The sequence below is a fragment of the Papaver somniferum genome, chromosome 1 (assembly GCF_003573695.1).
Source record: "Papaver somniferum cultivar HN1 chromosome 1, ASM357369v1, whole genome shotgun sequence".
NCBI classification, from domain to species: domain Eukaryota; kingdom Viridiplantae; phylum Streptophyta; class Magnoliopsida; order Ranunculales; family Papaveraceae; genus Papaver; species Papaver somniferum.
Window position 1 is genome coordinate 2451285 of NC_039358.1, and position 22789 is coordinate 2474073.

Genomic DNA, 22789 nt, shown 5'->3' on the forward strand with positions numbered 1-22789 from the left:
GCATTATAGTTAAGTACACTTGCACCATTTTCTCGGGGCTTATTCGATGGTAGCCCAGATGCCAGAACAGTGAATGTTGATTACTAATTCATGGAATTCAGCCGGGAATAAGCCATGAAAAAAAGTAATGAGATAGATTGATTATCTATTAATAATTCGTGGAATTCGGTTGGGAATAAGCCATGGAACAGAGTAATGAGATAAAATAAATTATTTTTCTAGGAATTCGATTGATCAATGTTGCGCTAGAATTTAATCTATGAATTGCTCTGTACTAGCATGTAATATTTCTAAGAGCGAGTTTATTCGAGAATCGAGGAATGAGGTGATAAAAGCATCGTACTCGTTCTGAATACTGATTCTATATAGTTGGGGAGCATTGTGGCATCCTGAAGACGTTAATGTCATATTAGCATGGTTAAAAAATGACAAATTACAGGGCAATTGGTCTAGTGGTATGATTCTCGCTTAGGGTGCGAGAGGTCCCGAGTTCAATTCTCGGATTGCCCCCTTTTTTTTTTTCTTTTTTTTTTTCCTTTCTTGTTTCGCCCTCTGCTTCTGCTGACTAGGGAAATGATATTGTAATATACAGAGGTGTCGTCCACCTACTTGGTCTCTCTTTTAGTGGGCTTTTAAGAACCCACTACAAAGAAGATAAAAATTTTCTTTTACTTCTCTGAGTACCATTGAAGATGATAATCAGTTCTTTAGGAAATTAAAACAAAGATAAGATGATGAATCACTCGAAGATAATGTCAGCACCTGTCTATGGTCTTCCCAAGTGCAGCTACAAGTCAACTGTAAAAGTCGCAACACTCGACACCACCGTGATTCCAAGGCGTCCCTCCTACACTCCAATCCAATCACAACAAGTGAGAAAGAAAATGAACGACAACCTGAAAGAAAACGCATCGAACAGCAGCAATAACAACAGAGTCGTTGATGTTTTGAGATTGATGGATAACATGCATTTCCCTATACCGGCCGATATGTATGCTTCCTTATTGAAAGAATGCACTGACATCAAGGACATAGTTGGTGGTGCTCAGGTGCATGCTCACATGATGACCAACCATCATACAAATATTCAACATTCATTACCACCTCCGCCGCCGCGTCGACTATTATTAGCTAACCGTTTATTACTCATGTATGCATCCTGTGGTCATTTGGATTCTGCCCGTCAACTGTTTGATAAAATGACCATCAAAGACTCCATCTCATGGTTGATTATGATTGCGGCTCATGTAGACCACTACTCTCCAGAAGAAGCACTCCATCTCTTCAGCCGAATGATGACGCAACAACAACGGTGTCAGGATTTAAAATTAAGCATTCCCTCAGTTCTGAGGGCGTGCATCCACACTGAAGATTTTGGGCTCGGGAAGCAAGTTCATTGCTTGGTATTTAAGTTGGGGCACACTGAGGATTTTATCACATGTACTTCCTTTATTGACCTTTATGCGAAATTCAGATGCCTAAACGACTCACAACGCGTCTTTGATCAAGTATTACCTTGTCGTCGTGACACTGTGACATGGACATCCCTGATGGTTGCATACTGTAAAGCAGGATATTTTGAGGTGGTCATTGAGCTGTTTAAAAAGATGAGCAGAGCAGGTGTGAAGAAGAATGGTTTTACAATCTCAACTGTTCTACGTGCATGTGGGAGGTTTAGTAGAGGAGCTGATGACTACGAGAACGACAGGGGACTGTGCGGTAAGCAGGTGCACGCCGACGCCATCAAACTTGGAGTGGTCGAATCTCATCTTTATGTGCAGTGTAGTTTGGTAGCCATGTATGGAAAATGTGGTCTGATGAAAGATTCACGGATGGCGTTTGATTGGAGAGAATGTAGCAGTAAAAGAAACGATGATGTTTGTTGGAGCGCAATGCTTAACACTTACATGCAACATGGGTCATACAAAGAAGCCATCAAGCTCCTGTATTTGATGAAAAACATAGGCATCGAGCCTCCGGAATCGATTCTCAATTCACTTAGAATAGCATGTGCTGGGAGTTGAAAAGAACACCAACTTAGTATGAAAAGGGTTTTTCATAGAGTGACAGACTACTGAAAGACGAATTATGAGTAATCTCACAGAAATTCATTGCTGTGAGATTACGTTTCCTCCCATACTACTTCAAATGGTATGCATTCAAGAATTGCAGCAATAGGGTGCACCAATCTTGGTTGAAGCCTTAGAATATAGAGCAACTTCGGCATCCAGGATTGGAGGGTGAAGAGAATGAAGGAAGCAAGTAGCTATCAGTATTAGTCATAGACACGCCGAATTCTGGGCAGCGCAATGCCTGAAACTAAAAAATATCAAGCCTATGAATGTAGTTGTACTGTGCATAGGAAATACTGTATGATCTGGAAATGAGATCAGTGTTGAGTAGGAAGAAGAAACAAATACTGAGAAACAGATAGGTGCATTGTAATATGGGTAGATTTCAAATTGTGGTTGGTCTACGTTGTGTGCATCTTGTGTAGACCTCCACTTCTTTATAAAGCTGTATATACACAATGAAGATATAACTCAGTAATCTTCTCATAGGGAGGTTATGAAATGCCAGGTATTTTTGCCAATGGAGCTATCTGCGGTTTTAAGATTTATGCATTCGATTTGGTAAATGAAGAGTTCCAGATTGTTCCCAACCCTCCTTGTTTCACCGATGCTGTGGGTGTTGATTTTTTTAGGCATGATTGCTTAAACAATAACTTCTAAGATGAACTAGAGAAGCTAAAATTACTTGCCCAATCTTTGCCACATTTACTGCCCATAAAGACCAAATGTAGTAGTGAAATGCGGTGGAAGAAATGGGATGAAACTAAAAAAAAAATTGAGTTCGAGGGTCGGGATGCTAATGAGTGACACGTCAGACTCAAATATATGAATTCTTTGACATAGGATATAAAAATCCACGACCGTGCCACATATACCAAACAAACATATCCCCCATTGTTATCCTCCAGTAGGTGTCATCATTTTTGCTTTAGATTCTCAATTCCTTGAAAAAAAAAGGAGAGTCTGTTTTATGAGATCAATGCACTAGTTGTGTGACCAATAATGTGGGACGATTTTGGGGATGAGAAGCATTTTTCGATTTTGGGGATGAGAAGCATTTTCGAAAAATTTATGATAAGTTTGATTATAATTTTGTAGGTACTAGAAAAGCGTAATGAAGAGAATAATAATCTAGCAGTTGATCAAAATGAGGAAGCTAATGAAAATTTTAAGAAGGATGAAAAGTTGGCGGAACTAAAATGGTCTAGCTAGCTAGTTACTTTTAAGACGGAGTTGGAAGGTGAAAATGCAGGGATATCAAAATACGCGACCAACTTTTTCTTAGGCAACCTGTATGGACTAAACTTAAATACAATTCTGAGAGTTACAACATAATAAATTTCAATCAGGAATTATATGAAGAGCTTACATCTCTTTCTCTCACAATCAATTTGTAAACGGAGACAAGTTCGTGAACCTGATTATACCGTGTGAGTACTTGGACGATTCCAAAGATCAATCAAGTCGTATCCAACAACGATGAACGTATTTACTGTGATTGATTTACGTACAAATTTCAATTATAAAGATAAACAATATAATGCGGAAAAAGAAATAACACAGACACCAGAAATTTTGTTAACGAGGAAAACATAAATGTAGAAAAACCTTGGGACCTAGTCCAGATTTGAATACCAAACTGTATTAAGCCGCTACAGACACTAGCCTACTATCAATAGTTCGGAGTGGAATGCAGTTGAGACCGAATCCAACTACTTTTTTGTAGTTGTGTGATCTGATCTTGTTGATTCTATCGTGTTGAGTACAATCGTAACGATTGGCTTGAGATTGTTATCTCCGATAGGCAAGATATAAAAGTAGTCACAAACATCTTTGTCTCATCGTTTGTGATTCCACAATATCTTCTTTCGCCGCGTCGATTAAGATTATTGTGAGGTGATTGATAATACTAGGTTTTTCTTCGGGAATATAAGTCCGGATTATCAATTGATTTCTGTTCACCTTGATTTATCAAAAGACGGAAAAAAACTTGTATGTATTTATGTGGGAGATAGATTTATCTATTATCATAGACTTTTCTGTGTGATACAGATTTTTTTATTAAAGTCTTCGACTTTGGGTCGTAGCAACTCTTAGTTGTGGGTGAGATCAGCTAAGGGAATCAAGTGCGCAGTATCCTGCTGGGATCAGAGACGTAAGGAGCGCAACTGTACCTTGGGTCAGTGTGAGATTGATTGAGGTTCAACTACAGTCCAGACCGAAGTTAGTTTGTATTAGGCTAGTGTCTGTAGCGGCTTAATACAGTGTGTGTTCAATCTGGACTAGGTCCCGTGGTTTTTCTGCATTTGCGGTTTCCTCGTTAACAAAATTCTGGTGTCTGTGTTATTTCTTTTCCGCATTATATTTTGTTATATAATTGAAATATCACAGGTTGTGCGTTAGGATCAATCAATTAGAATATCAACCTTTGGTTGTTGATTTACACTGATTGACACTTGAACATTGGTCTTTGGTACCGTTAAAGTGATTTCTCTTGTATTCAATTAGACTCGCAGATTTCTATTTGCTTGAGTAAGAATTGAATCGAGAAATAGAGATATTAGAACTATTTGATATACTTTATTAAGATTGAGTCTAGTTGATTTTCTTGAAAGTATATTGGAGTTAGTCCATACAGATTACTAATCAAAATATTGGGTGTGGTTGTTGTACCCCCACTTTTTCACATAGCAACAGTGGATGTATCCAGATACATCCTGAGTAATTTTTTGTGAAATTTGTCTAATTTTTTTTTTTTGTTGTGAAATTTGTCTAAATTCATTTTTTAAATTTGGTGAATTAGGTGATGGCAGGGTTGGAAAGCTGCAGAATATGGTGATGAATGAATCTGGCAGGCTAATTGATTGTTGCAGTTGTGATAGGATGGTTAGAGGCGAGCCAAGGAATGCAATGGTGGTGATTTGATCTGAGATTGCATATTATGGATCTGGTGCTAGTTGGAGTTAGAAAAGAACAAGTTGAAGGAGTCGTGGATGGAGTTATGAGACGAAGTTGCAGCTGCAGGGTTGGATTGAGTTTGGTTGCAGTTGAATTACTAAGAAGCTGAAATGGGTGTTTCTGAAATGCAAGAGAGTATTAGATGTATGCTTCAGGCGATTACATGGAAGTGTTTACATGGTCGGCTATGCAGAGTTGCAACTGAGATTGCAGGTACTGTTCAGTGAGATAATGGTACAAGAAGTACGAGCTGCGGAGCTGCAGGAAATTGTGCTATGTAGGCAAGTGAGTTTGAGATGGAATTAATGGATATGGGTTGCATGAAGCATAGTGGCTTGTGGCAGAGCTGGTGTTGCTTGCAATGTATGAAAAAGTTGAGCTGTTGGAGTTGAGTTTACCTTGGCAGCTAATCGAAAAAGTTACAAGTCTTCCTCTTCTCCAGGTATTGGTGGAGGTTGTGGCGATGGTGGTGACAGTGATGCAGGCAATGATGGCAGTATTATAGGCGGCAATGATATCGTTAATGACAGTGATGGTGGCGTTAATGGCATGATTGTTTAGAATGAACTTGGTATCATCCTAAGAAAGCATATGTTTGGATATTGTACAGGAAAAGTATTTTTGTTAGTTAGAGATATGCGAACTTGTTTAGGGATGTTTTTATCAATTACAATTATACCCTTTCTAATATTTCTGGGTGGAATATCCAAAATGGATAATTAAACAATATTTTATTTTATTCATGTTCATATAAACAGTATCAAAATATACAATTCTTTTTCATCCAGAAATTGTTGATTTTGGTCATTTTAATCTATTATTTGTTTTATCAAACACAGCGTTGAAAACATGATAAGTGAGAACATAAAAGCCCTCACAAATTTCGATGCTTCTCCAACTTATCATGCATCACTAAAAAGTCGTGTAAGAGAGCTAATCAACTGGTGGAGCATGAGAAAAATACTTAAACTATTAATCCACGTTTGATCTCTAATTCTCTATCAAATAAGACTCTTTTCGCGCCCTTTTTCGCTCAAGTTTTTGATTTCTTGTTCGTCCAAACTTTGAAATTTCTTTTCCTTTTCTTGTTTCCAGTTCATGACTTCAGTCCCTTTCAGGACTTTTTCAAAGTATTTTTCCTGTTTTCTTCTACACTTTTACTATTTGGAGATCGACTCAAAAGCAACCGAAAATATATTGCAAGGGACGCTGATATTTCTCGAAGTACCCCTGTTGAAGATATTGATATTTGACCTAGGGGTAATTTACTATTGCATTCTCTGTATACTAGGATATAATACGTTTTAATCTTTACTTTACACAAAATTGGTTAAAAAGACCAAAATCAACAATTCCTGGGTGAAAAAGACATCTAGATTTTGATATTGTTTAAACAGTCTCATCTTACCCATTTTTAAATACTTTTTCTTATTTTTAATTTACACATGATGCATCCAGTTTCATCCTCGCTATTTTCGAAGTTTAAGCCAGGATGAATCCAGTTTCATCCTTCTTATTTTTTTGATATCCATTTCATCCATACTAATTTTTACTTGTCCATTTGAACCATGTTTTAAAAATATTTGGACAAATGACCCATTTTCTGTTTATTTTATTTTAATTCATATAGTCATTTAGTTTAATTATTTAATTCATTTCTTATTATAAAAATGTTTTTACAACTTGCTATGCTAGTTAATATTCATTTCTTCCTGTATTCGATGCTAGTTGACATAAGCAAAATGGTACACCCTTAAATGTCACGCTAGCAAGTTGGGGACAGGTTTCACGCTAGCAACTTGGGATCGGTTTACTCATTGATAAAAAGATAATGCTAACACGGGAGAATCCCAAGTATAAATCTTGTTATCCTAGATTCCTGGAATAATCATTCCTCTTTTGAAAGCTATTGAAGCTTTGGATCGAATTTCTTAACAATCCGTTTCTGGTGCTCGTCGTCATTATATGGAATGGAACATTTTTCTTCTTTATTGTTCCCATGCTTGATAGCATTCGTGAATATATTATCATGTCCAAAGGACTCTGAGCTGAGCCTGAGGGGAGTATCACTAAATTTCCTAAGATTTTCACCCGATCTTTTAACATTAATTTGCAACTCGTTTCTTTTTCTCTTCATTATTTTATAATTATTTGCTTGTAGTTGGTATCATTATTTTATAGATGAACTTTAATTACTTTGTATTATGATGTTTTGAAATAATCTTGCAACCAAAACTTTAATTTGAATGATTAAAAGAAAGTTGTGCATTTAGGTACTTATAATCCTATTTAAATAATTATATGGGCATGATGATAATTTTCGATGTAACCTAAGATTATTGACTTATATTACCACTTGATAATACTATTTTCACCCAGGTATTGGAAGCGCGAAGCGGAGCATGACTCGTTTTCTATTTTTGAGAAGCGATGCGTAGGTTGAAGTGTGAAGCGGCGCTTCATGGTTGGCGGTGAATCGTAAAATATAAAATTTGATATATTATAAATAGGTATGAAAATATTTATAAATATAAAATATAGTCAAATGTTATCCTAAATAACCATGTAGAACAGTGGTTAAACATTCACATAGCACACATAAGGTGGTAGGTTTGAATTCCTCCATTTAAAAAAAAAATTGGAACATTATTTCTTGAAGTTCGACCATTTTGCGCTTCTGACTTTGGTCAAAATCATTGACTACATGCTTCACAGTCAGAATGCTTCATTGGTACGCTTCAGAGAGTTTCTGAAAATATTGAAGCGAAGCGTAAAACCTACGCTTTTAGAAACCATGATTCTCTCATTTTCAGCTATTTTGTTTATATATGAAAATCAAACGACAATGAGATTAAAGATGATAACTAGGTGATATGCTGCTCTTATAAAGCTATACATTCTTGTTAAAAGTGAGTATAATTAGACATTTGTATCACCGCGATCTACCATTTTGAAAATTTGTCGCTGAAAATTAACAGTTGAAATTAAAATTGGTAAATGGTGAGGTTTTTATATCTCGGTATGTACTAATATTTGGTAGGATTATAGAGTTTTATAAGAGGAATATATCACCAAAATATTAGCTTCAAATTGATTTTTCGGGATTTTATAAAAGAAAATAGCACCGGAAACGTGAGGTAGTTTGAGAATAACATTGACAAAGGATCATTCCCTATATTTAGTTACAAAGTCTGCTTCTTATAAGAAGAAAATTTACAATGCATGCTATTCAAAAAAAAAAAAAAGAATTGACCCTTTTTGTATTGGTGTTGCCGAATGTGCCCCTAGCATTTTGTAGTTCTCGAAAAATTACATTGTCCACTTTTATTTGCAACTTTATTTGCTACTCTCTACTTGGTTCTCTAGAGAGAAAGATAAGAGTGTAGCTGAAATGTAAGATGAAGATCAAGGAGGATGGAATTTGGTTTTACCTGGACGACTAATATACCAGCAAGAGATGAGCTGAATATTCTGCGGAGAAACTTAAGCTCTGTTTTGTTGAACAATATTGGTGAACATATGATTGAGTGCGCTATCTCAAGTAAAAAGCAATTTTCATGCTTGTCTTGTTTTTTTTAATTTGAATGATAATAATTATGATGAAAAATGCCACCTCAAAGCTTCGAAAAACATTGTATGCATAGAAATTTGATTGAACAATGGACAATGGAGGCTGCAACTTTCTCAAAGTCCAAGTGCAGAGGTAACTGCTGAACTTGGGGATAAAGTTAACCGGAGTTGCAAAAAATCTTCCATTTGCATATGCCGGATTACTTGGGGAGAAAGAAATCGAAGAGTTATGGCCAATAAGAGACAAATAATCTTGAGCTTGGTTCTGTTGGTTCGCCAATCACTGTCACAATGGCACAAATAATCTTGAGCTTGACACTTCCCCAATTTCCACCCTCTAAAGTTTCCACAAAGTTTTTCCCTTTTTTCTTTTGATGGAACCACTATTAAGAAAACCACAAACACAGAAACAAGAGTATAGTTATCAACTTATCATCATGCATGAACGAGTTGTACTAGCAAATTGCTAAAAGCATCACAAGAAAGGTTTTCTAAGCACATATCTTTGCCACTGGCACCATATATGTTGCGACTAGTATTTGTATAAAGTAGTAGTACTACACTATGTTTTTCAACTGAAAGCAAAAGGAGATGCTTTCCTTTAATTTTTATTTCATTTCATAATGGTGCATGTAATATTTTATCTGCAAAGTCATCAAATAAGATTCCCTTTTAGTAACCTAAATCCCTCCTAGACCCATTTTACAAAATCAAAACCTAATTTCCTTGTTGATAGATTAGAAAATTGTTTGCCCAAACACCACATCAATTTAAGGGGAAAAAACAAACAAGAAAACTATTTTTTTTGTATAACTAAAATTAAAGAAAATTTAACTAAGTGTGAAACAAAGAAAAGAAGAATTTTTTTGTGCTTTTGATAGACAAATTGTACTTATATATGATCAATAAAGGAATTAGACCAACGAATTTTGAGCACACTCAGGTCATAGATATCATCGTCAATGACTTGAACTCACTCAGTTCATAAATATCATCGCTAATGACTTTATCATAATGATAACATTAACAGAAATATTTATATTGGATGAAATTTTCTTAAAACTTATTAAATATACTTTTACAAAATTGGCTCACTCATCTCATAGATATCATCGCCAACGACTTTACCATAATAATAACATTAACAAATAATTTTATGTTGGATGATTTTTTTCTTTAAATTTATTAAATATATTTTACAAAATTGGCTGACGATCAAAATTGGCTAATCGTGTTAGATGAAAATTTTCTAAGATATGTTAAATATATTTTTACAAAATTGGTTAATGATCAAATTTGATTGGTTATCTTCCTAGAAGAGGAAACACATAAGATAGCCAAAGCAGGAAGTGGTGGAATTACTGTAATTACCACTAATGGAATATAAAGATTATAAAGTGATTTATGTTGATGTAAAGAAAGCAAAAAGAGGATTAGAGAGATAAGAACTTGTTTCCAACTTTTCTCCTACCTGCACTCTTTTTGGCTGTCTTTATGCTCCAACTCTCTATCTAAACACTACTTTAAAAAGACCAACCACCTTGTAAAGACGATCTTTTAGGGGAAAACATGTTGCCATGTAAGCTCTCACTTGTTCCATGATGACTTGGACTAAAGTCTCAATACCATCTTTTTAGCTTTTTGCTGCATTCTTTTCTGGTGAGTGTTATTTAGTGACCCGTTTTCCTTAAAGGGCTGCCAAAAAGGGAATCAAGGTTTTTCATTGAAGTTCATTTTTGATTAGGTAGTCTTTATTGAATATAGTACAATATTTTTCAAGAAGACATAACACTATTTATCTTTGATATTATTAACACATTATATTCTACTTCTAAAAGACTGAAATCCAAGAAATGGGAATTGTTATTATGAAAATTTAAACGCTTGGAGAACATGAATCATAGCACTAGATATCACCTTTGAGCCAAGAAATGTTAATAATGTTGCAACTCAGCTAAATATGTTATTAATTTAGAGCATGTAACGATCTAAATAACTTTGACAATTTACTAAGTTGGGTTGAACATGTTGTTCAGATATATTTATGCAATGCGAAATTTTAATCTTTTGAAAATTAATATTTACTTTGATTTAAGAATGAAATCTTATGTTTTCTTAAAAAATTACCAACGATCATTGAGACCAACCATTTGTAATATAATTGATTATATTTTTCAAAATAAAACTAAGTTCAGATTCCAATAAAAAATTAAACATCACAAAAGCTAAATATTTTATTTCTTTAACTTGTGGTTGATGCATTCTATTCAGTGTCATGTACCTCAATCCAAAATCTTAAATAATTAGTATTTGATTCATTTTTATATGTGGCATGGGCATGGACAAAACAAAAATGGTAGGTCAAGTGCTTGTTTCCATTGGATAACCCTTAACAAAAGAAGATCTCCTAATAAGGTAACACCCACCTTTTTTGTTTATTTCTTTTTAGGTTGGTTTGTTCTTCTTGATGGCTGTTACATGGGTTTTGATCATGTACCTCTCACTCCCTAATAGTAGTAGTATTTATATAATCATTCCCTGGTCTCTCTTCTTCCAACCTCAAACACTGCAACTACTAATCCCTTCTCTCTTCTCTATCCAGATCTCTGGTATAATGGCTCAAGTAGATAATAATATCAGTAGGCAACCAACAACAACAGGATTCAAACTCTTTGGAACAACAATTCCTTTAGAAACCACCAAACAAGTACAGGCAGTAGTAGTGAAAAAGGAAGCTGAAGAAATCATTAAGTCATCTTCATCTTCATCACCATCCTCATCAACAACATCATCATCTGGAGAAGTTTCAGCAGAAAGAAAAATATCAGAAAAAATTATACCATGTCCAAGATGTAAAAGCATGGAAACAAAGTTCTGTTACTTCAATAACTATAACGTTAATCAGCCAAGACACTTTTGTAAAGGTTGTCAACGGTACTGGACCGCTGGTGGTACCTTAAGAAACGTTCCGGTGGGTGCCGGACGTCGCAAAGCGAAACCGTCTGGGTTCTCATCAACTGGTCATGATCATTGTATGTTTGATGCTTCTGGTGTAGGAGAATTGGATATACATGGGATGGTTCAACAGTGGCAGCATATGACCACCGTTTCTAGAGACAGTGGTGGTGCTTTTCAGCATGTTTTTCCGGGGAAGCGACGTAACACGAATCCTACCGGACAAATATGTTAGTTAATTAACCTCTTCTAGTTGTTTTTTGCTTTTTTAATCTGTATGTTTTTGATTTTTGCAAGTTGAGAAATTTGTTAGTGTTCTATGTACATACAGAAGAAGATTGTTCTTATGCTTAATCAGAAATGTTCTTTTTTCTAATGTAACCGTTAGTTATGTTCTAAGCGATGTTAATTATGGTCTTAATCTCTTCTTCAAGTTTGTTAATGTATCCAGTCCAAGTTGTTAAAATGTCAAGGAGACTTCAGTGTAATTAAGTTGAAGTTTCTAAAAGGTCAAAACCAAGACCTCAAATCGATGAAATTAAAGTGGTTTCAATATATATATTTTTTACTTGATATAGACGATATGACAAGGATGATGTATCAGTCCACATTTGGAATTTTCCATGGAGCATCATAAAATTTATTTGTTGATTGAATACCTATGGGAAAAGGGTTAGCTTCTTTTTCGGAAAAACCTTTTATAAGAAGAAGAGGTCTTCTGCCTGCAAGCCGAAATAGCTAGGAAAATAAAAGGAAAATAAGCTCCAGAGTACGACCACCAGGTGTCTGATCAACTCAACTGTTTGACACTTACAAGAAAATGGTTAGTCCAGAATAAGATTTTGAAGATGAGGACAAAGATGATTTATGAGTCTTAATTTGGGATTTTCTTTGGAGCATCATGAAATTTAGGTGAAAAGGGTATGAATTTGTCAATAGAAGTCTCTGCTGCAGTACTACCAATGAGATTTGGCCTGCATACCTGTGAGAAAAGGGTTAATTTGTTTAAGTCCAAAACAAGGTATATTATTAAGGGATGGAGACAAAGATGATGATTATGGAGTTTACTATTCTTTAAAATTTGAAACTAAATCTTATAAACTATTAACAATAAGATATGTTTTGATTAAGAAAATAATTAATTGACTAAGCTAATCAAACATCAATAAATGTACTCAAATTTGGAATAAAATGAGAGAATTGATGGGTTGGCAATAGGTTGTTGTTGTTCAAACTTCAACAATCAGCTTCTGGTTTTTGAGCCAAAAAATAGACTATAATAGGGGTTTGAGCTGCAGGTCTAGTGAGGAGGGGTCTGCCCAGGGGACCAGGCTCATGCCTATCCAGTAGGATTAGTTGTACATCGGACCCGCGCTGCTCCCGGGGAACGGAAAGACTATAATAGCTTGAATTCGTATATGTTTGTTTTCTTACTGAAACAGCTTTTAATCTTCAGTTAACTACAACTAAATCTATTTGCAGTATATTTATTAGGGGTTTCAGACTTAAATAATCTTAATATATATTTTAACTCAACTAGTGTTCTTTCTTTATTGTATTTTTCCCTTTAGATGTTCTAAAAGTTGATTACTGAAAGAAGAAATCTGAGTCAAGTTTCCAAGTTGATAAGACCAAAAAGGATTGGCATTATTTTACTCAAAGTTTCTACAAGAAATTACATTCACTATTTACTCTTAGAATACAACTAGGATTCCGGTAAACTCTCTGTGTATTCATACATTTTTGGAACAGTTAAGATGCTTACAGTAATCAAGCACTGGGATATATCATGTTTTACATTCTCCTCCCAGAAGTCAAGGTCATCAGGGGATTCTCTTTTAACTTTTCACTAGCGAACAGCGGAAAACCAACAATTTGGAAGCAGGATCTGAATTAAATTCGAAACAAATTAGGCGTTGTCATAGAAATGAAATATGACCAAGGTAATATTGATGGATTACATACCTCTTCGAGAAATATAGTTAGGAATTATTGCAGAAGCCAGCTTTATATGGACAACGACTTAAGTGTCTTAGTCTTCTGTCGTCTTTTCAGACAGGGACAAAGGTCTTATAGCCTCCTCGATAGCTTGGGTAAAAGTAGCTAGCTTGTAGGTGAAAAACCCTAAAAGCATCGGTATAAGCTGTAGGTTCATTAGTCCATATTCTGGTGCAAGGATCCTGCGCACAGACACGACAATTTAAGGTATAAAATTTAGAATGGTGACCCAAAAAGAAAAGGGTGATCATAATCTGAAACTGGACAAGAGGTAATTCGATAAATGTACTAACCCATTCCAACGGTTAAAGATCATAACTAGTGCGACAGGAACCAACAGTCTTGGTTGCCCAATTGCTCCCCTGCATATTAACATTTGTCAGTACTCTTGAAAATCATTCCACTTTTCCATATCAAGTATGACGACCACTAGTATGTACTTGTACCATGAATCACGAGTTAGATAGTGTGCATAATCCAACTACTGCACAATAACCAATAGCAGGTGATAGACAGTATCTAATTCTACATATGAAAGGAAAAAAAGTATTCTCGCAGAAATACAAGCTGTTGTTCTGCAACCTGTAGCTTAATAAAGCGATAGAATAAATGGTATGAAAGCTCTACATCCAACTCCATCTGTTGAATCATAATCATATAGAAAGAACAAGCGAAGTATGCATACTTGGGCGCTAAATAATACAAGTCACAAAATAATATACCGGATTTGCGCAATAGAGATATTAAGCAATATGAGAATGGTTAAAAGGGTTAGGAACTTTACTTGATAGCCCCTCTAGCTCCATCTGCCAAGCCTTCCACACTGTTCCCAAGCATGCGTACGTATATTAAAGAACCAAGGAATCCAGCACCAAAGCTGGTGACACAACAAGAATAAACAATGTTAAATTTTTAGCAAGAACGATATATTAACTGACTTTTCATATCATGTCTTAAAAGTACTGAGAGGAAAGTGGCACATTTAAAGGTTACTAGTCACTCTAGAACCAGAACTGTGAACATGACTTTGGTTTGTATTTGTATCAGTAGAAGATGTAAGGAATGATAGAACGAGAATATGTTGCATTTCAAAAAATTCCACAAAATTTCAGAATATGGGGTTTAAATACAAAAGCTCGAAGTTGGGAGTTGGAACAACACTTCTATGCAAAGGAAAGAAACAACTTAGAAAAAACTAATCTTGCAAGGACATTGCAATGAGTTAAATTAGGATCAACCAATCTCCAAACAAAGCTCAAGATTTCAGAACAAACGAGATAGTTAAAGATGCATCTACATGTGAACAGAGATGGAAATCTGTCAGGTTCTAGAAAACATGGCATTGTTTTTAGTTTCTACGGAGTTTATGTTTTTTTGTCCAAATGCTCAGTATTAAACCTCGAGTTATTGGTGGTTATCTCTGAAGTAAAGTGTTAAAAGTTAGCCCTGATGCATCAGGAGTGTACTAATGTAACATCTGGCAAACTAATAGGTTCCACTTCAAATACATCCATGTGGTACCATTGCCTACCTAGCTGCAATTTCTGGAGAATACGAAACAAAACACGTAACAACACCAACGCCTCCAAACCCCAAAGTCAGAAGTTGTAACTGATTCTTCAACTGCAATTAAGAGAATCATCTAAGACTTTGTCAATGCTTCAAGAAAAATCCAAACTGAGCAAAACAAACCAAGACGCTGCACAATTGAACTCAAGAAATACCTTCACATATTGCTTCTGTGACTCCGCTGCCGACACTCTTGGATCAACCTTAGGCTGCTTTGATTCACGAATAAGAACATCCTACAGTTACAAGTAACACATTACAATTGAATGATTTTCTTCTATTATTTCCAACCACGAACTAGATTATACAGCCAACAATGAGCTCAGTCACAAAGAGATAAATTACCGAAAGAACATGGTGTCACTTACACTGCCTCCTGTGGCCGCTTTAGTTGCCCTATCCCATTTCTGCTGCTCTTTTCGAGTCGGGGCCGGTCTCCATTTAGGTGATGCAGAAGCAGCTGCTGCCGCCTGAAAAAACGAAAATGCCCCATTAACACAATCATCCCAATAATCAATAGAGGAGTGTAAATTTTCCAATTGAACTAAACCCTTTTACAAGTAATTCATCAATCTTACCTGCATTTCCCAAACCCGCCGTCTTGCAGCTTCAACTTGCATTTCCAAAACACGTTTAGGCGGTGCTGTAAGTTCTTTGCTCAAATCAGTCTCCATGCTTTCTAAACTCTGTACTCTATTAAAACTTAAAAATCCAGAGGGTTTATCCTGTTACGAATTTCAACAAACAGATTATGACCCAAAATTAAAAAACCAAAATTCTAACAAGAAAAGATAAGAAATTTAATTTATTACCTTGACCGGAGGAGATTGAAGAGAAGAAGAGGAAGAAGAATCAGGTTCTTGAATGTATCTTTTCATTTGATTCATAAAATCTTTGTTCCACATGAAATCATCCTTAGCAAGTGGATCTTTCTCACCACCCCAATACTTTCTGAGTTTAGTTGCTGGAGGCGGACCACCATAATCACCAGGAGCCATACCAGTAGACCATTTCTGGGGCTTCTTTTTGGGGAGAATTACTTTGGTTTGTCTTGGGTCTAATGGAGCAGGTTGGGGTTGTGGTATTGAGTCTGGACTGATTGGTGTTGAAGATGAAGTTACTGATAAGTAATTCAGAATCGCCATTGTTAATAGTAATAGAGAAATGAAGCAGCAGCAGAAGCAGAAGAGATCTTTTTCTTTTTTCAGGAAAAGATTGAGGATGTACTTGTATTGATTTTGATTCGATGAGGAAAAAAATCAAAATATCTGCATTTGTTTGTGTGATGGAGATAAGTTACTGATAATTTGGCTTCCCAGGATTTTATGTGATGGAGATATTAGACAATTAAGATATTTTGAACTTTTTTTTCACAATTTATATATAGAAATATCAAACCAATAGAGAAGGACCAAGGTCCAAGCACTAAATGCATGATCGGTAAAGGCTGATGCCGCAATGCTAAAGGCGGGTACCAGTCCAGGATCCAACGGTCAGGACAATTTTGTCTCATATGATTTGGTACCTGCCCCGTTAATAGTGGTACCCTTCTTCATCAATTATAGACTAAATGGAACTTGCTCAAAAATATAAATTTCTTCTCGCTATTTTGTAAAGAAAATAAAAAGACGAGCCAACGCAAAAATAACGAGATCATTTTGAGACCGAGTGAAGAAAAGTTACTGACAAAACAATTGACACAAGAAATGATTGTCTATAACGCAGGAGCCAGCACGATTAAAACCATGCCAACCAAAGCGTCATTTCGGATAATTCATGTTATTAAATTCCCAAAGTCGGCACGGTTTAATGTGACTTGACCATGCCGACTATATCAACATAGAAATTTTCAGCTATTCTGGTCATAACATAGCCACGGTTTACGGGACCCGATCATGTCGAATGTGGCAACCTATGGGGTCTGATTTGATATTTTTTTACTCCCGAATCAAACTGCATATCAAACCAATAGAGAAGGACCAAAAACTAAATGGAACTGGTTCAAAAATAAAAAAATTCTTCTCGTTATCTTGTAAAGTGAATACAAAAACGAAGCTAATGCAAAAACTGAGATCATTCTGAGGTCCGATGAAGAAAAGTTACGGGAAAAACGTTCGATTTCGTCTATAACGCATGAGTCGGGCACGGTTGGAACCATGCCAATCAAAACTTTATTTTGGGCAGATAAGTCTCCAAAGTCAGCACGGTCTAATGTGACTCGACCATGTCGAGTGTGTCAACATTGAGATTTTGAGCTATTCCGGTCATAATGTAAGCACAGTTCATGGGAACCGATCATACCGAATGTGCAACCTATGGGGTCCGACTTGATGTATTTTTTACTCCTGAATCAAGGAAACTTAGTTCTAATGAGATTCTAAGTCCTAGCAAGAGACGATACTTAAGGGCCGGGCATTAAGGGTTATAAAAGAAGACATCCAAGGATCAAACAATATATATCTTGCATCCTTTAAAGCTCTTGCTACAATTCACAAACATAGGGTTTACGTCTCTATCTTCTTCATCTTTGTATTATGAGTATCTAGAATTTTGTTGATCAATGATGAATTCATAATTTTAAGCGTGGAGCATGATTATTTATATAATTTTTTTGCGAATTTTCATTTTATCTCTTGTTTTCAAAAGGAGAGGGTACCAAGTACACCACCACCAATTTTCGACAACCTGTATGGACAAAATCTAATGTAATCACAAGTAGGTCAAAACAAAGACTCTTGAAGAAGTTTGTATAGAGTTTTTCTCTAAAGGTGTGTGTGCCTGATTGTGTATAAGAGTTCTTAGACGATCTCAAAAATCAATATCCAAGATCAATCTAGTTGTATTTGAATTATCAGGATCCGAATTCTAACAAATATGAAACTTGTAATCGATCTTTCAAGATATGATTCAATAAGAACAAGTCTTGTTTTTTATTCGAATTCTAACTCTATCTAGATTGATTCATGTACTGATTGTGTTATTCATATTATAAAGATGGACAATATAATGCAGAATAGGAAACACAAGACACCAGAATTTTGTTAACGAGTAAAACTGCACTGGAGAAAAACTCTGGGATCTCGTCCAGCTTTGAGTACCATATTGTATTAAATCGCTAAAGGAACTAGCCTACAATCATACTTTAGGCTAGAATGTAGTTGAGATCGAATTCACCCTCTAATCTACAGTCGTGTTCCTTACGTCTCTTGAACCTCGCAAGATTCTACGTAATTGATTCGCTTAGATGACGTCCTTTACATCTAAGAGCTGCTTCAACCTTAATAAAAAAAACGTTTGGTACCTACCTACCTCTAAAAAACAAGCCTATTTGATTTCCCTTTTGATATGGTTCAATCTAGATTTGGAAATATGTTTGTATTAGACAAAGTCCAGCAAATCTCATGGATCCGGAATACTTACACTCTGTTAGCAGAGAATCCTCGATCACTAACCACTCTTCAACAACAATCCAAACAAATAATAGAAGAATTTAGATAACTATCCTAGGAATCACAAAGTCAGAGACAAATAGAACTTTTTGATTTCTATATATCTTGTTCCTGATCTAAAGTTCGTGAACTTCAATAACAAGTAGAAAAAAATCCGGAATACAAGAACTATCAAGTAAATGATAATTTGACCGGGCTTTACGAATTCCTAACTGAAATCTTCAAAGTCGCAACCTAGAATACAGTTTGGTAAAGAAACCTAGCTAGGTTATATAGTACAACTCTAGCTTTACAACCAGGACACGAGAGTACTAGGGATTAGAAAACATGTTGCAAGAGTCTCTATTAATAGATTTTTGGGGCTCCAGCTAGCTTTGATAGTCAATAGCGCATGTGAAAAGTCCTCCTTTCAATTACACAGAAGAATATGCACTAGGGTACGGTTCTGAAAAAGTGCACAATAATAGTCAATAATGCCAAGAATGATTTTGAACTTATATCCTTGTTTCATAAAACTCAAGATTATACAATAATCCTCAAACCCAAAATGATTTTGTGAATAGCTGTCTGATAGACGCATTTATGTGTCTAATATATCTCATTTGTATATATTGTTAGTGCCCGTTTTGTACTTATTATGGTGTTTTATTTATTTATAGGTGTTTTTGGAAAAATAAGATTTTGCGGCGAAATTGGTTAAAAATGCGGCGTTTGGAGCTTCGTTGATGGTATACCGGAAGCGCCCCAGAAGTGTGCCGGAAGTACCCCGGAAATGTCCCGGAGGAACCCCGAAAAAGTGCGGAAAATATCCCAGAAGAATTGCTAAAGGCACCCCTTGGTTGGATAAGGGCACCCCCCATGGATATTTACACCCCAAAAAGGATGTTTCCACCCCAGTTGCTAAGGGGACACCCCAACAGTGGTTAGGGGGACACCCTTCTTCACGATTTGAAAATTCAAAATGGCGGGAAACATGGATGCAGACACTGTTGAATTTTCGATTTGATTTTGGAAGATTTCTAAAGAGATTCAATACCAAGAATCAGTTGGGCTTAACTTGATAGAGCTAAATAGGGATATTGTAAGCAATTTGATCGATCAAAATGGGCCAGATAAGCCGTGGGAGGAAATCAAAGTTAAATAGGGGAAGATATTATCGGGTGCACTATGAGCCGATTTTGGAAAGTTTGTGGACAAACAAGGGAAGATATCTTCTCTTATAAAGTTTGTATGTGACTTATGGAAGTATTACAGCTCATTTGCGCAGGTAGAGAGGTGGAAAAGATCGTATCTCGGCTGACAGTGAAGAAAATAAAAAAAAATATTTTCCGAGTAAATGAGAATTATGTGGACTTATTGTGAGTGATTCGTTGCTCATGTTGTGTATAAATAGCATCCTAGGGTCTCATAGAAGTGGGATGAAGAGTTTGGGGTCGATCCAGAGCTAGGAGGAGCGAGAAAATGGAACCAGCAGCAATGTTCACATGCTGCTGCTGCTGCCATTTAAAAGCTTCAAGAACACGAAGAACAAACACTTAAAGATAGTCGTTCTTCAACAGTTCCAGCAGCGGAAAGGAAGTGTCGTTGTTTACAACGCTCAGTTTCTATCGTTCTTTTACAACAGTTTAGTTCTATCGTTTCTTTTTGGACCCCTTCTGTGAGTCTTAGAATCATTGTTTTATAACTTTTGACTCTTTTAATCATATTTTGAGCATCAAATATATATTTTTAGAACATGATTATTATGAATAGCTAAACCCCATTACTGGGATGATGGAGGAAACCATTCTTTATGCATGAGTAATTCTATTTAATTCTTTTATGACTATTTTCACTATTATGAGTTGATTTATGATTTTTCTTGATTATTTTTAATTTTATTTGATGATGTATGCTTAGTCTAGGAACTCTTGATGCATCATGCTTATGATTTACATCTAATACTTTACAAAATCTATATTTCGCAAAGAAAAGAGTCGATATTTGTTATCATTATAAGCTATAATTGTCTAGAATTAATAATTGATTCGCATGAGTATAAGAATTGGTGGAATCATGAGTCCTAGTATCTCTTGATCCTGTGACAAATTTTGGTGTATATATTTTTATTTATAAATATTTTCAAGTCCGAGCAACGAATTCTTATTTACCGCAATCTTAATACGACAAACAAAACGGCGCCACCGACGCGGACTTGTATATAGATTTTTTTTTATTTTTTTTTAGGTTTATATTTTTTTTATTATTTGTTCCTTTTTACTTTGTCTTTTTTTTTTGATTTACAGGTTCGAAGTGGAGCACTAAGGACTTGGAGAGGAAAAAGCTTAACGCGAAAAGCGAAAAGAGAAGAAAAGAGGACAATTTTAGGATTTAATTTTTATTTTTTTTTAGAGTGTGTGAGAAAAACTATAATTTTTTATTTATTTATTTTGGACTTTGGACTTTAAACAATTGGACTTTATTTTTTTTTAACCCTACGGAAGGGTATTATTAAAAAAAAAAAATTATATAAACTGTGTGCAGGGAAGGACGACGATTACTATATCGTCTTGGCCCCTTGGGTTCGTACATGACATAGGAGTCGTGGCCCGAGTCGACTTCAACGGTTCATCCCCGTCTGGTACGGGAGGTAAGTCTATCGAAACACTCGCAAATCTCCTGTAAGCGAGTTACTGTATTCCTTAAGGTGATTCATTGATTGAGGACGAATTTGGACTGTCTTTATTTTCCTAGTAAAGGGCAAGGCCCGGCCTAGAAAAGATAAGGGTTCGGATTTCTAATAAACGCATTTTTGTGTCTAATTCGTCCTCAATGTTTCGTATTATTAGTACTTGTTTTTGTCCTTATTATGGTGTTTTGTGTGTTTTTAGGTATTTTTTGGAAATAAACAATTTTGGAAAAATCAGCTCGAAAAGTTTCCCGGGGCAACCTTGAAGGACAATTGTTATTCGGACTGTCACTATTGGTTAAGGGGAACCTCAGTTGGACACCTGCTATTCGCACCCCAGTTCAGGATAGGGGGACACCCTTCCTTCTTCTCAAATTCAAATAAACTTTTTGGCGGGAAAATATTTTTACTCTCTAGAAGATTTTCAATCAACAAAATGAAGGTGTTATAGGGAGATTAAATCGCTGAAAGTTGTGGTATTGTTCCTGGGACATGTATAAATCTATTGCAAGTGTTTTGGTCGATTAAATTTGGCTAGAATTGGCTAGGGAAGCCACGAACTGGAAACAGGGGAGAACGTGCAGAGAAGAATTATTCACGGGATTTCTTGTGTTTGCGTATGGATGAGATGATCTGGGAGAGTTATAACTATTTTTTGATGCGTATAAAGTCTAAACAAGGGAAGAATCAGAGCTGGAAACGCGTGGAGAAAGAAAATATCTCAAAATATTCTCTCTTCACTTCCCGAGTAAATAAGAATTATTTGGAGTTATTATGAGGGATTTCAGCGTGCATGTGAGTATATAAAGGCTCCTTGGGTCGACTACCAGGGGTATCAAGAGTTTGGGGAAGGTTTGGGACGCAGAGGAGCGAAGAAGAAGGATTAACAGCAATTCCCACCTGCTGCTGCTGCCATTAGAGGACCTTGAAGAACACGAAGAACAGACTGCATAGAGCAGTCTTATTTTCCGCAGCATCAACAACATCAGATAAGTATCGTTGTTTTACAGCGGTACAACTCTATCGTTGATGTGTGACACCCTTTGGGGGTCGTAGATTTACTGTTTTATACTTTTTCACTCTTTTAATCAAATTTTGAGCATCAATTATGTATTTTGAGAACATGATTAATATGAGTAGCTAAACCCCAACACTGGGATGATGGAGGAAGCCGTTCTTTACGCATATGATAATTATATTAATTCTTTTTTTGACTACTTGCACTTTTTATTAATCGATTTATGATTTTTCTTAATTGGTTGTGATATTGTATGATGATGTATGCTTGGTCTTAGTGCTTTTGATGCGTCATGCTAGTGATATACAATAAATATTCCAAAAATCTACCTTGGCAAGAATGAGAGTCCTTATGATTTGAGCTATAATTGTTTCGAATAAATATATGCATTGTGTGAATGATTAATGGTGGAATCCTGTGTCCTAGTGTCTCTTGATCCTGTGACAAATATTGTGTATATATTTTTATTTTTAAATCTTTACAAGTCCGAGCAACAAACTTTTAATACCACTTTCAAAGTTATAACAATTTC

The 22789-nt window shown here is 35.7% G+C and overlaps 3 protein-coding genes and 1 non-coding gene across 4 annotated transcripts; 3 read left to right on the plus strand and 1 right to left on the minus strand.

Annotated features, from left to right (window-relative positions):
• The first annotated feature begins 438 nt into the window (after positions 1-438).
• Positions 439-510, plus strand: TRNAP-AGG. The gene has a single exon. It is a non-coding gene; the product is annotated as a tRNA-Pro (tRNA).
• Positions 511-752: 242 nt separating this feature from the next.
• Positions 753-2024, plus strand: LOC113271379 (pentatricopeptide repeat-containing protein At1g31790-like). The gene has a single exon (XM_026546438.1). It carries the CDS (start codon positions 753-755, stop codon positions 2022-2024), a length of 1272 nt encoding a protein of 423 aa, XP_026402223.1.
• An 8917-nt stretch (positions 2025-10941) lies between these two features.
• On the plus strand, positions 10942-12130 carry LOC113324985 (cyclic dof factor 4-like). Its single transcript, XM_026573239.1, has one exon. The coding sequence runs from the start codon at positions 11068-11070 to the stop codon at positions 11788-11790; it is 723 nt and encodes a 240-aa protein (XP_026429024.1). The 5' UTR covers positions 10942-11067; the 3' UTR covers positions 11791-12130.
• A 1034-nt stretch (positions 12131-13164) lies between these two features.
• LOC113277318 (protein CONSERVED ONLY IN THE GREEN LINEAGE 160, chloroplastic-like) lies at positions 13165-16432 on the minus strand. The gene is made up of 9 exons (XM_026526451.1): positions 15935-16432; positions 15701-15847; positions 15491-15592; positions 15278-15358; positions 15085-15176; positions 14338-14430; positions 13847-13915; positions 13521-13735; positions 13165-13443 (listed from the first exon to the last, which is right to left on the minus strand). The coding sequence occupies exons 1-8, from the start codon at positions 16265-16267 to the stop codon at positions 13588-13590; spliced, it is 1065 nt and encodes a 354-aa protein (XP_026382236.1). The 5' UTR covers positions 16268-16432; the 3' UTR covers positions 13165-13443; positions 13521-13587.
• Positions 16433-22789: the final 6357 nt, after the last annotated feature.

Bases quoted from the DNA above. Each gene is read 5' to 3' on its own strand.
- LOC113324985 (XM_026573239.1), top strand. From the start codon at position 11,068: ATGGCTGTTACATGGGTTTTGATCATGTACCTCTCACTCCCTAATAGT.
- LOC113271379 (XM_026546438.1), top strand. From the start codon at position 753: ATGTCAGCACCTGTCTATGGTCTTCCCAAGTGCAGCTACAAGTCAACT.
- LOC113277318 (XM_026526451.1), bottom strand. From the start codon at position 16,267: ATGGCGATTCTGAATTACTTATCAGTAACTTCATCTTCAACACCAATC. The intron at 15,593-15,700 runs GTAAGATTGATG...TCGTTTTTTCAG, and splicing joins GGCGGGTTTGGGAAATGCAG to GCGGCAGCAGCTGCTTCTGC. The intron at 13,916-14,337 runs GTAAAGTTCCTA...GTTAATATGCAG, and splicing joins GGAGCTAGAGGGGCTATCAA to GGGAGCAATTGGGCAACCAA.